The sequence below is a fragment of the Sphaeramia orbicularis genome, chromosome 10 (genome assembly GCF_902148855.1).
Source record: "Sphaeramia orbicularis chromosome 10, fSphaOr1.1, whole genome shotgun sequence".
In the NCBI taxonomy this organism is placed as follows: domain Eukaryota; kingdom Metazoa; phylum Chordata; class Actinopteri; order Kurtiformes; family Apogonidae; genus Sphaeramia; species Sphaeramia orbicularis.
Window position 1 is genome coordinate 5,542,148 of NC_043966.1, and position 13,458 is coordinate 5,555,605.

The following is a 13,458-nucleotide window of genomic DNA, read 5'->3' on the forward strand; positions in this document are numbered from 1 at the left end:
AAAATCATCAGAAATACTCATTTTTGTACAGATGATCCTCTTTTCATAAATAAATTAGACCTGTTCTGAACCAGGTCTTTTGGGAAAATAAATAGTTCCATTATTAACTGAAGTAATAACGCCCTCCCCCTGTCTGTCTGTCTGTCTGTCTGTCTGTCTGTCTGTCTGTCTGTCTATAGGTCACCTGGTCACCATCAGCCACATATATACGAGTCAAGGTGAGGCCGAGCACAGTGTAAACAGCTCAGCTTTGGTTCAGTGTCTGTGTGTTAAGTCCATCTCAGACTAAAGACTGGACTGTGTGTTTTCAGGTGCGGTGTCGTTGCAGATCTCATGTTTCTCTGAAGCAGAGAGACTCTACATGTTGGCGAAGGATACAGCTGTCAACAACAAGACGCTCACGTCGCTCGTCATTCCTGACATCATGGTAACTAACATTTTGTAGTGGTCAGCGAGGCCTCCACCAGTCAGAGGAGTTGAAAACACGAACATCGACACAGCTCTTTACCGTCACACTGCACGTTTAATGTTTGCAGGGAAGCTCAGACATTCGCCACATGTCGCATAAGCGCACTTTTTTTGAGGAAAAAAGAGAGCACAGACCTCCACCAAGGCAGATCAGTGTCCCCCCCCATCACCACCAAAATTTAATCATTTGTTCCCTGTGCCAGTATCAACATTGCCTGAAAATTTCATCAAAATCCGTATATTATCCATATAATCTGTATATATCATAAAGTTAGCAACACCTGTCTGACCTCGAGGTGTCCAGGTTATGTCTTCACGTCGGTGTCCGTCACCATAATCATCTAAAGTATTAAAAGTAGCAGTACACAGGGAGGCCATCATTACAATTTACACAAATATACGTCATCATAAACTGGGGTTGAATGTTTACAGACTCTTTCTGATGAAAATAAATGAGGGAAAAAAATGCACTTAAATGGCATCGTAATTGTTATTGTTGAAAAACCACAGTGAAAGATTATGTTTTGTTTTATCATGGAAATAAAAAAAAATCTAAAAATCCTGCTAATTTTTATCACCAGCTGCTAGTTTTCACTGGAAATCAAATTAATTCACATACATTTTTTCCACAAAGGCATGAAAAATAACTAAATAGTCAGTAATGATTTATGATGTTATAGTCTCAATGAGTGTTTATTTTAAAATCATTAATTTGTTCATTTTTGTCCTAAATAAAGAGCTTTAATCTACCCTGTCACTGCTTCTAGTAAATGTACATCTTAACCTCAGAGATTCAAAGTTTTTCCTCAGAGTTGTACTTTCCTCCTCTGACTCAAAACTAAACTTTCATTAAACTGACCATAAAATACAGTTTTAATCAAGGTTTACTGATACTTCATACTAGAAGAAGTCAAACTAATGGTGAAACTAAAAAAATCTACTAAAACTAGTCAATTCCATGCTGTTAAACCAAAACTAAATCTAGATATGCACTTATAAAATTAACTGAAACCAAACTGGACATTTAATTGAAAATAAAACCTACTGAACATCTGACCGTACCAGTTAGTGATCAGTTTATAGAATCAGCTTTAATTCTGCAAATGTTCTGTTTTCTGTTACAGCACGGCATTCTGGGTGACATGTGCCCCCTGCTGGTGTTTGTGAACCCGAAGAGCGGCGGAATGAAAGGCAGAGAACTCCTCTACGGCTTCAGGAAGCTCCTCAACCCTCATCAGGTCTTTGACATTTCCAACGGAGGACCACTGGCCGGGTGAGAACCCACAGCAAACATCAGACTGCACCACAGACGGCATGGACTGATGTTCTGATGGGCTACCACTACTACTTCATCTTCCTCTTCTTCCTCCTCCTCCTCCTCCTTCCTCTTCTTCCTCCTCCTCTTCCTCCTCCTTCTTCTTCTTCTTCATCTTCCTCCTCCTCCTCCTCCTTCTTCTTCATCTTCCTCTTCTTCCTCCTTCTTCTTCATCTTCCTCTTCTTCCTCCTTCTTCTTCATCTTCCTCTTCTTCCTCTTCTTCTTCCTCCTCCTCCTCTTCTTCTTCATCTTCCTCCTCCTTCTTCTATATCTTCCTCCTCCTCCTTCTTCTTCATCTTCCTCTTCCTCCTTCTTCTTCATCTTCCTCTTCTAACCTCCTCCTCCTTTTTCTTCTTTTTCCTCCTCCTTCTTTCTTCTTCGTCTTACTTCTCCTCCTCCTCCTCCTCCTCCTCCTCCTCCTCTCACTCCCCCTCTTCTTCTCTGGTCCAGGCTGCATACGTTCCGGGAGGTGCCCAGGTTCCGGGTGCTGGTCTGTGGGGGTGATGGGACTGTGGGCTGGGTACTGGGAGTACTGGAAGCCGTCCGACACAAACTGGTCTGTCGAGAACCACCCATCGGTATCGTCCCACTGGGAACAGGTCAGAGCAACGTCATTTTAATAAGACGTTATAAACACCTGCTTTATTTCTATAAACCTGCAGAAAATGTGCGTCTGTATCTGTAAGAACTGAACAGGCTTCAGTGCCTCAGCATCTACAGAACCAGGCTCTGGTGGACGATTTGTCTCATTTTATTTTAAGCAGGTCCAGATCTGGTCTGCATCGTTACTGTGACTTGACATCCTATTTCAAATGAAGTTCAATGTGAATCTTGTTTTTGTTTTTTTTATTATTTTTATTATATTTATCTATTCATATTTTATAATAATGTTTTTTTGTGTCTCAGTCATTACACATCTACTTCTGGAATTTCAATTACTGTAAAGATGACTGTTAATTTAGTTTCATGGTAAAAATTAATGAACTGGTTTCTCATGTCTCTGTGTGATGAACTCGGTTTCCATGTGCTGCTGTTTATATTTTGTTCATGTTTCCTTTTCTTATATTTTTTCATTTAATAGGTCTTATTTAATTTGGTTTATTGTCAGTATTTTTTATTTGCTCAGTTTACTCAGTTTTTATTGTAGTTATTGTTATCATTATAATTACCACCATGGTTGTTATTGTTAATATGTTCTTGTGAGCGTCTTTCTTCTCACCCCCTCTCTCCTCCCCCTTTCTTTTCCTTCCCCCTGTTCCTTCCTGTCAGGTCTGGCATCAAAATATGGTTCAACAAAACTTAAAATAAAGACCGTAGAATATCAAGGGGAGCCTCATACAGTATACTTTATACCATACCATACCCATACTAACTTTATTTATAAAGCACTTTAAGAACTTTACAGCTGGCCAAAGTGCCGTCAACGAATCATAAAACAAGGAAATAAATAAGTAAAAACAGTGATAACACAGGGTGCAAAGCAGGCTCAGAACAACAAAATACAACCATCATAAAAACAAAGACAGATTAAAATCTGGTAAAAACAGCATAAGAAATGTAAAAAAAACATCTCACTCATTGATTAAAAGCCAACGAGAAAAGTGTGTTTTTAGACGTGATTTAAAGACGGGCAGCGACTGAGCCTGTCGAACATCTAAAGGTAACTGGTTTATGAAGTATCCCTTGGCAAAGAAAATTTGTTCAGTGCAAAAACGCAGCCAGGTCACAATTCTGCTGTTATGATGCTGGACAAGACAAGTTAAAAGAAAAAAAAACCAAAAAAAAAACCTGGTTTCCATTTTGCCCTTCTTGTGTTTCTGGTCTGATACAAGAGTTTCCTGCAGGATTAATAAAAGTTTGTTTATCTTTATCTGGTCTAAAATGCTCAGGTAAGGGTTCAGTCTGATACAGCTGACACTGTAATAACCGATCACAGAAGAATCCCCTGAGCTCATCAGATCAACCTTCCACCTTTTCCAAAGCGGCAGGAAATTATGTCGCATTGTCAACTTTACAGGTTTATACAGATGATGATACAGACGCAGAAGCAGAGTCACACGGACGGTGCTGAGGTCAAATATCTTCAGTCTCTTCTTCTGAGTCTGGTTTAGTCTTGGTTCATCTGAACTCTGTCCGTCCCCTCAGGTAACGACTTGGCCCGTATCCTGCGTTGGGGTCCCGGGTACAGCGGCGAGGATCCGCATCACATCCTGGTCTGCGTGGACGAGGCCGAGGAGGTCCTGATGGACCGCTGGACCATCCTGCTGGACGCCCAGGACATCTCTGAGGACGGGAAGGACAACGGGTTCCTGGAGCCGCCCAAGGTCCGGTTCAGGTCCAGATCCAGATCCTGCAGGACAGTCAGGGTGGATTAGAACTGTTGAAGCTGATTCACTAGTTTATAAGTTAAAAAAAAAAAAAAAAAAAAAAAAAAAACAGAATTAAAGTAGAGAAACTTTACCAAGTTAGAGTCACTAATAAATATAGATTCCAATCCAACTTCATTTGTGAAGCACTTTAAAACAACCACAGTGGACCAAAGTGCTGTACAGAAAAAGAAATAAAAACCAAAATAACAGAGTAAAATACAAAACAAAATACAAATTCAGTCCAAATGCTGTTTGGCTGTAGTTTCACAGATACAGTCATGGGTCCAAATGTGAAATCAAGAGAGTTAATGAGAGAATGAGTTTAAGTCCAAAGGAATGTTTGTGTCAGAACAAACAGTCTGTACAAAACAATACATTCACTTTATATGTTCTTTATACTGGAACAGCTATAAATCACAAATAATAATAGTAATAATACATTTTATTTATAGGCACATTTTCTTGGCACTCAAGGACACCGTACAATAAACAGGAGAGAATAAAACAAGCAATAAAACGGAGTAAAAATCTAAGATCTAAGGGTGCGAGAGGGAGCGGCAACATGAAGGAGGTCGGACAGATCTGGAGGGGCGGGGTTATGGATGGTCTTGCTGGTGAGGTAGAGCTGGGAATATATGAAATATATGAATGAAGTTTGTGTGATAATACACCAAATGCTTTTAGATTTTGCAATGCTACATGAATTCAGAAAATAACTGAATCATTCAAGGCTTAGAGAAACTCTAATCATTGTTTTTCCTCAGTTTTCTAACATTCTACACATGAAAAACAAATCCTTTTCCTCATAATCTGCAGATAAGTTGCTGAGGCTTGAATTTGTGGATCACTGTGACACGTTGCTCTGTGTCTTTGTTTTTCTATTGAACATTTATTGTTGCATCAGACACACTGTGTTTCTCATCTATAGATGTAAATATGTGTGTGTTTGTCTTTCAGATCGTCCAGATGAATAACTACTTTGGCCTCGGCATCGACGCAGAGCTCAGCCTCGACTTCCACCTGGCACGAGAAGACGAACCGGATAAATTCACCAGCAGGTACAGATCGATACTGGTATTGATTATCAGTACCTACTACTCAAAAAAAATTGAATTGAAAAAAATCAATACTAAATATTTTCTATCACGGAAAAGCAATCTATGAAATCTATGTAATGGAGAAACTGTCCTTTCCATTAAAAGTAAAGCAGGATAAATGTATGGAAATGTGGTCAGAATGGACTGTATCCACCACCCCACTGAGGCCAGATTTAACTTAACTGGAAATGACAAGTTATATTTGTACTGGTTAAATGGAATGGAGCTGAAACTTGTGTGAATTTTTAAATAAGAACAGTGAAAATAAGGGCAAAAATGTGACATCTTTTTGTTCTAATGTATGTTATTTAACAAAATCTAACAAAAAAAAGAAAAAAAATGCAAGATTTAGGAAGAGTTGTTTTTTTTTGTTTATTTTTTTCCAAACAGACTTATATGGAATGTGTATATATTAAGTTTCATGTTTTAGCTTTGTTGATTTTTCAGACATGATATACAAATGTGCTTAGTTGTTTTTTTTCTGTTTAACTCTGTTGTAAAGTATTTTCCCAAATAAAAAAAAATGAAATGATATAAAAAAAAATTATAATTATATCAGGGGTGACAAACATGCAGTCCATGGGCTAAAACCAGCTCATCAAAGGATCCAATCTGGGCCACCGGATGAATTTAGAAAGTGCAAAAATTACACTTCAGTCTCTGGTGTTTTTATTTATATGGAGCCGAGACCCCAGTCCACATTTCCCATCAGCCCCTGTTCCTCTTACCTCCTCAGGTTCCATAATAAAGGTGTGTATGTGAAGGTGGGTCTGCAGAAGATCAGCTACACCCGGAGTCTGCACAAAGAACTACAGCTGCAGGTCGACTCTCAGAACATCCAGTTACCCAACATCGAGGGGCTGATCTTCCTCAACATACCCAGGTGATATTAACGTATTTGAAAATTGAAAAATAAATCTTAAAAAAAAAGAAAAAGGTCTAATGTGCAAATAGATTTTATTCAACATGTACCTTTAACACATGTACCTTTTACCTGCCGCTGTTCTTCGGTTCAGTGTGCGTTGAATCGTTCGTTGTGTTGTTTTGTCACCTTTGTGTGTGTTTGTGTGTCTGTGCAGCTGGGGCTCCGGCGCTGACCTCTGGGGGTCAGAGGTCGACGCCCGCTACAGGAAACCAAGCATCGACGACGGTCTGCTGGAGGTCGTCGGGGTCACGGGCGTCGTCCACATGGTGAGATGAGAAACTGACGACTGACTGACCATCCGATGATGATGAAGATGATGGTGATGATGATGGTGATGATGATGACAGTGGTGATGATGATGGGGATGATGATGATGGCGATGGTGGTGGTGATGATGATGATGATGGCGATGGTGATGATGATGATGGTGGTGATGATGATGGTGATGATGATGATGATGATGATGATGGTGATGATGATGGTGGTGATGATGATGATGATGGTGATGGTGGTGATGATGGTGGTGATGATGATGGCGATGATGATGGTGATGATGATGATGATGATAATGATGATGATGGTGGTGATGATGATGATGATGGTGATGGTGGTGATGATGGTGGTGATGATGATGGCGATGATGATGGTGATGATGATGATGATGATAATGATGATGATGGTGGTGATGATGATGATGGTGATGATGGTGGTGATGATGTCTGTTTCCGTAAAGGGTCAGGTCCAGAGCGGTCTGCGGTCTGGGATTCGCATTGCTCAAGGGAACTACATCCGTCTGACAGTGAGTAAACCCATCCCGGTGCAGGTGGACGGAGAGCCGTGGATCCAGCCTCCAGGACACATCATCATCTCTGCGGCCGGACCAAAGGTACGCTGCGTTTGTCCCTGCACGGCTTCTGTAGTGTCATCACAAACTGATATACATGTTCAAATGTCCAAACATGTGCATTTAGAAACTAGTGGTGTTAAAAAAAAGAAAGACACAAAGCAAACAATGAATTTACTACTTCTACTACTACTACTACTACTACTACTACTACTACTACTACTACTACTACTACTACCACTACTACTACTACTACTACTACTACTACTTCTACTACTACTACTACTACTACTACTACTACTACTACCACTACTACTACTACTACCACTACTACTACTACTACTACCACTACTACTACTACTACTACTACTACTACTACCACTACTACTACTACTACTACTACTACTACTACTACCACTACTACTACTACTACTACCACTACTACTACTACTACTACTACTACTACTACCACTACTACTACTACTACTGCTACTGCTACTGCCACTGCTACTACTACTACTACTACTACTACTACTACTACTACTACTACTACTACTACTACTACTATCCAACTTTCAGTAAAAACTGAGATGATGCATCCCATCCTTGTCTGTTTTCAGTTGTAAAAGTCAGCAAACGGTGAATTTTTTTTTTAAAGACTGAAATAAAAATACTTCATTTAACTTGGAAAAGCTCTGATTAATCAGCTGATATCACCGCTCCACTCATCCTGAAGAAAATTCCATCTCCATCTCTGAGGACACTGACCGTCGGTAAACGCTCCTCCCGTCGTGGTTTGTTTCTCCTCTGTATCATACCCCGTATTCATCTGCAGGTTCGGATGCTGAGGAAGTCGAAGCAGAAGCAGAAGAAGGCGGCGGCGGCGGCGAAGGACGGCCGCTCCGAGAGCCCGTCGTCCAGAGAAGGAGGACACTGACCTCACACCTGAAGGAGACGTGACCTTTGACCTGCCTGTGAAGCGCTTCCTGCTGCACGTGGGTGTGTTTTAGTGCAGACTCCGACGGGACGCAGACAGAGGAGGAGGAGGGGGATGAAGCTCTACGTCCTGCTCAGAGTGGGAGGGATGAGCAGAGTCTGGTAACCGTGGTAACCAATAACACACTGCTTCAAGAGGGAAAGGTGTGATACTGTGTTTTGACACTTTCCTGTGTATTAATAAGCTCCAGAGTATTTAACAGAAGTGTGATGTGACTGTATGTTACAGTGAGTAGCATTAGACTCTGTTCAGTAGATATATTGTCATATCTTTAGTTGTGAGAATAAAGTGCAGCTATTAGGAGCTTTAGGACCACGATGCTGGTCGTATCGTCAGTGGAAAATACGTAGAAACTAGACAGACTTTTTACGAAACCGCGTAACGTGTATCTAATCCACAAATCTCTTCTTGTCGTCTTTCATCTCTTTCATAGTGTTGCCTTCAGGCGGCAGTGGTTTGTGTTACAGATGGTTTAAGCTAATGAACGTGTCAAATCAGATGAGAAATCCCAGAATCCGTGAAACCACAGTTAATGAACAGATAAAGAAATAAAAACTGCAGCACAGGCTGGGTTTCAGCTCATGGAGACTGTTCCCTTCAGGCTTTTAATGTCATATATCTGATATTTACTGAGGAAATTTACAAATACACCAAAAATCTAAATCTTACCAAGTGTATTTTTCTCATTTCTAGTCCAAATATCTCATCACACTTAAAATAAGAGATAATCACGTAAAGAGTAACTTTTCAGTGAGATATAAGAACTGATTTTTAGACAACAGATCTGGAAAATTTTATTTCAAGAAATCTTACCAAGATAATTTTCACTCGTTCCATTGGCAGATTTTTTTTGCTTGAATTAAGCAAAAAAAATCTTGAATTAAGCAAAAAAAATCTGTCAGTGTGAAAGTTAGTGAAAATTATCTTGTCTATTGTCTAAAAATAAGTTCTTATATCTCACTGAAAAGTTACTCTTTAGGTGATTATGTCTTATTTTAAGTGTGATAAGATATTTGGACTACAAATGAGAAAAATAAACTTGGTTAGATTTAGATTTGTGCAGTGTATTAATGATTTTGAAAATAATTGAGTTGCTTTGACTTAAAAAATGTCAGATTGTGCATTATCCCCATTATTACACACCTACCTATTTGAGAAATTGATAATTTGCCAAAAAAAAAAATATTGATATAAAAATGTTATTTGCCAAAGTCAAGGGTCTGAACACTGCGACAGTCTGTTATTCATAGCAGTGGTTAGAAATAATAGTAATAAAAGTGTAATGAAATAATACGTAGCATATAAGTATAGCAATAAATGTAAATATAGAAATAACAGACTGGAATCGGTGTTCAGTGAACCTGTGTAATAACAGATAAAACAGTCAAATTAACAGCGAGTTTGGAACATTTTAACACTTTATGTTCAATATTTACACAATCTAAAATATCACTTTGTTAAAAAAATGTCAAAATGGATTTAAAGTTCAGCGAATCTGAAGAATAAAAACAATAATTAGGAGGAAAAAAATTAGCTTTTGCATGTGTAGATGTGAAGATTCATCTACTGTTGTAGCAGTGACACATTTTTTTCCCAATTATTTCTGAAGTTTATGGACAGACTTTTCTTCTCTAAAGACATTCATTGGTAAATAAATCACATTTACGCCAAGAGTCCATTTGTGTCACTGCCAAAAGAAAAACAGATGTAAAAGTAAACTCTCTATTAGTGGATTCACTAAATAAAGTCTTACTGATATTAATGCAAAACAACTATACCAGTGATGAAATTCTTCACCTCAGAACTAAACCAACTTTACATGAAATTAATGAAAATAAACCTGTAGAATATAGAATCCTGATACAGATAGAGGTAAACATAAGCAGTTCAGCAGGTCCTGATGGTTTATGGATAAAATATGTATTAATTTTGTGGGTTTTTCTTATGTACGAGTCCACAGACTGTGTAAGAAATTGAAAAATGTAACTATTACATTGCAGAGACATAACATCTGACGTCAGATTCATCTTCAACTGTGAATCTCGACGGTGAAAACATCAGACAAACATTAACTTGATGAAATCTTGACAGAATTATCATCTTACGGAAACATTTATTGGACTTTTAAGTTGCAAACATTGAAAGTTTTGGCTTCGCTTTTCAGTCAAATCTATAAAATATAGGAACCATGAATACATGGTGTATTTCCATCGAGCTGTTTTTATTTACATTTTCAGTTTCCACATTAAAAATCTCTTTATAGAAGAAAACTCCAGAGGTGAGAGTCAGCAGTTTTATAATGAGGTGAATGATGTCATTTTAGTTTACCAATAAAGTTCAATATAAAGTGTAGAAGTAGCTGAAAGTACTGCTGAATATTCACTCTAAAAAAACCCACTGTGTTAAAACTGAGCTGAAGGATGTTTTAACAATGAAAGTGTGTGTTTTCCTGTCGACTGTAACGAAGCCTGTGCTGCAGTTTTTAACTGTTTCCTCTCCTGTCTTCTCTGACGGCGGCTGTTCATAGTAAAAGTGAATTAAATGGAGAAAGAGGAGGCCTCATCTGAAATATAATGGGAAAAAAAACACAGAAAACAGGGGATTAGAACAAAAATAAAACCTTATAAACTCCAATTAGGGTCAGACAACAGTAAACAATGATGGAAAAAGATATTCAGTAAAATAAATAAAACCAGTTAAAATATAACACAAGTGAATTAACTAAAATAAGAAAAGTTAGAAAATGATGAAATCATATTGAGATGCAAGTGATACAGTCTTAAAGGGCTCATATTTCTCTAAACCCACTTTTATTAGTCTGGGGTTCATTTATTTGTGGATTTGGACCCTAATAGTTCATACAGTTTGAATTTGAACCCTCCAGGTGCTGCAAAACTATCTTTATATTCATTTTGGCCAAAACTGAGTGGATTTCTGCAACCTGTTTCAATTTCTGCTTAATTTATTACGTTTTATAACTAGTTACATCACGACATTTGCACATATAAGGTCAAGACTTCCGACGAACATTTCTCCGAGTACGACATAATTGTTTGTCAGCAGCAGCAGTTGTAGTAAAAACTGAAAATATGTCCAAACTTTGAGCTGATACCTAAAATGTTCAGTTGTTGGTTGTATTAACGAGTGGCTGAACGGGACAGGAAGCACGGTCAACAACCTGGAGGGGGCGGGGCCTGAAGTGGCTCATGTGCATTTAAAGCACCAAACAAAGCATCCAGACCACCTTTCTGGTGTCATTACTCAGAAATAGGGTTGAAGATGGACCTGTGGAGTTGAATTAATGAAGAATTCAGATCCAAGCAGAGCATTTACAGTTTATGTAGACCACAGGGAAATGTTTTAGAATGCATAATTCCATTTAAAAAAGCAAAAATATCACTCCTTTAAGCTTTTCCTGCAGTTGTTTACAGTTGAAGTATGAATAAAACTAGATTTTCCAGTGTCAGTAGAAACGTTTGAGCATGAAATGTGTGCTCGTATTAGAAGAAAAGACCAGTAGGTGCTTATATTTAAATAAATAAATAAAAAATATATATGAAACCTTGTGTTTGTGACAGAAAAACAGAGAATTAACCTGTAAATCCAGTTGAAAAGAGACTGACTCTACTTCCACTAACAGTTGTCAGAATAAAATATGTTATAATTAACTTACATAAACTATATTTACTCTCATCTTGGTGAAAAAACAAATCAGATTTTAATGTAGAGGAAGATGGAATATTTGCAGAAGTTAATAATTAGCATTTTAAGGCTAAAACTATGAACCTAAAGGAGTAATAAAATAATAGCACAACAGAGTGTATAAAACTGATCCACTGGGTCAGTTTTGACTCATCCTTTAATATTTTATACATCACAGACAAATTTCAGTATAAATATAATATATTCTCCTGTTCATGCATTTTGACTGGAGATGCACACAGATATCATTCAGTATCAGCTGTTGCATTTGACAGGCTGTTTTTTATCCCTGGTTTATTGAAGCTGTAGAGGAAGAAATGCCAGGATGCAGACACTGTCTTCCTGCAGCTCTCTCCTCTCTGTCCAGATCAGACTAAATGCATTGCAGTGCATCAGCAATGTGTGCATTGTGTCAAAAAGTAGGTGTTTTTTAGGCGTTTTTGTTTTGTTTTTTTTTTCGGTGAGGGTCCTGCACTGAACAAAAACTACTAATGCAATGAAATCAGTGTTATTTTTAATATTTCCACATCCCTCTACCATGTATTATATGGAAAATATCTCATATTTTGTGTTTTTGTTTTAGTTAAACAAGTGGTATTGCATGTTCAAACTGGAATGTAAGAGGTTACAATCCTGAAAATTACTGAATGTGTGGTAGTTTTGAGCAGAGCTGAAGTCGTTTGAGAGATTTATGCTGAAAAAAAAATTTAATCTATAAGGATTTTATAGCAGAGAATTCAAAAACTGTCAGTAGTGTGTAATAGACGTGTAAGAGAAACTGACATTAGATTAAAAATATGTCAAAAAAAGAAACATTCTGGCTGAAAATAATGCCATAAGTTGTAACACAGACTTAATGATCCGCAAATCATAAAAGAAAAATGACGAGGGGGTCACAAAGGGTTAAGTTAATGAAGTGGTGGGTTTCACATCCTTGTTCATTGTACCCTTTGGAGCAGAACTACAAAATAATTTGTAGTTTTTCTAGTCATTTACTTTAGAGCAGGGGTTGTCAACCTTTACAACCTAAAGAAACATTTTTGTCTCAAAAAAAAAAAAAAAAAAAAAGAAAGTAATCTGACTGGAACCATGAAAAAAATATTTAAACCCATCTACATTTTACCATGAGGAGGCTGCTCTGCTGTAGCCTATTTGTGATTAGTTTGCTATTTAACATTGTATTTTCATTACAATAATGCAATGTCTGGTGCATTTATGAAATTATACAGCGACAAGAAAGAAAACATTCAAGATTTGTACCATTTTTTTTTAAATGATGGACACTATTTCCAACACATAATTGCGTTGTGTAATGGAGAAAAAGCACAACTTTCATGTATAGCGGCTTTCTTACAAACTACGAACAAATGCAAATTGAGCATCTTGTATTGAATTTGGCGAGAAAATTACCCATTTTGGTTTTTATACTGTCAAAATGATTTCATTTTGCTTAAAGCTTGCGGATTTTTGCAGATGAACACAAATTTAAACCCATCTACATTTTACCATGAGGTGGCTGCTCTGCTGTCACCTATTTGTGATTAGTTTACTATTTAACATTGTATTTTCATTACAATAATGCAATGTCTGGTGCATTTATGAAATTATACAGCGACAAGAAAGAAAACATTCAAGATTTGTACCATTTTTTTAATGATGGACACTCTTTCCAAAACATAATTGCATTGTGTAATAGAGAAAAAGCTCAACTTTCATGTATAGTGGCTTTCTTACAAACTA

At 37.6% G+C, this 13,458-nt stretch overlaps 1 protein-coding gene across 2 annotated transcripts in view; it reads left to right on the forward strand.

Moving 5' to 3' along the window:
* Positions 1-8,748, forward strand: part of dgkq (diacylglycerol kinase theta) — a 51,099-nt gene extending 42,351 nt beyond the window's left edge. For both annotated transcript variants that reach the window (XM_030145741.1, XM_030145742.1), the window contains exons 14-23: positions 180-218; positions 312-427; positions 1,593-1,741; positions 2,235-2,383; positions 3,930-4,108; positions 5,111-5,211; positions 5,987-6,133; positions 6,330-6,441; positions 6,909-7,061; positions 7,855-8,748. In XM_030145741.1, coding sequence (XP_030001601.1) covers positions 180-218; positions 312-427; positions 1,593-1,741; positions 2,235-2,383; positions 3,930-4,108; positions 5,111-5,211; positions 5,987-6,133; positions 6,330-6,441; positions 6,909-7,061; positions 7,855-7,956 — 1,247 coding nt within the window. In that variant the 3' untranslated portion in view covers positions 7,957-8,748. The remainder of the gene's footprint in view (positions 1-179; positions 219-311; positions 428-1,592; positions 1,742-2,234; positions 2,384-3,929; positions 4,109-5,110; positions 5,212-5,986; positions 6,134-6,329; positions 6,442-6,908; positions 7,062-7,854) is intronic.
* Positions 8,749-13,458: the final 4,710 nt, after the last annotated feature.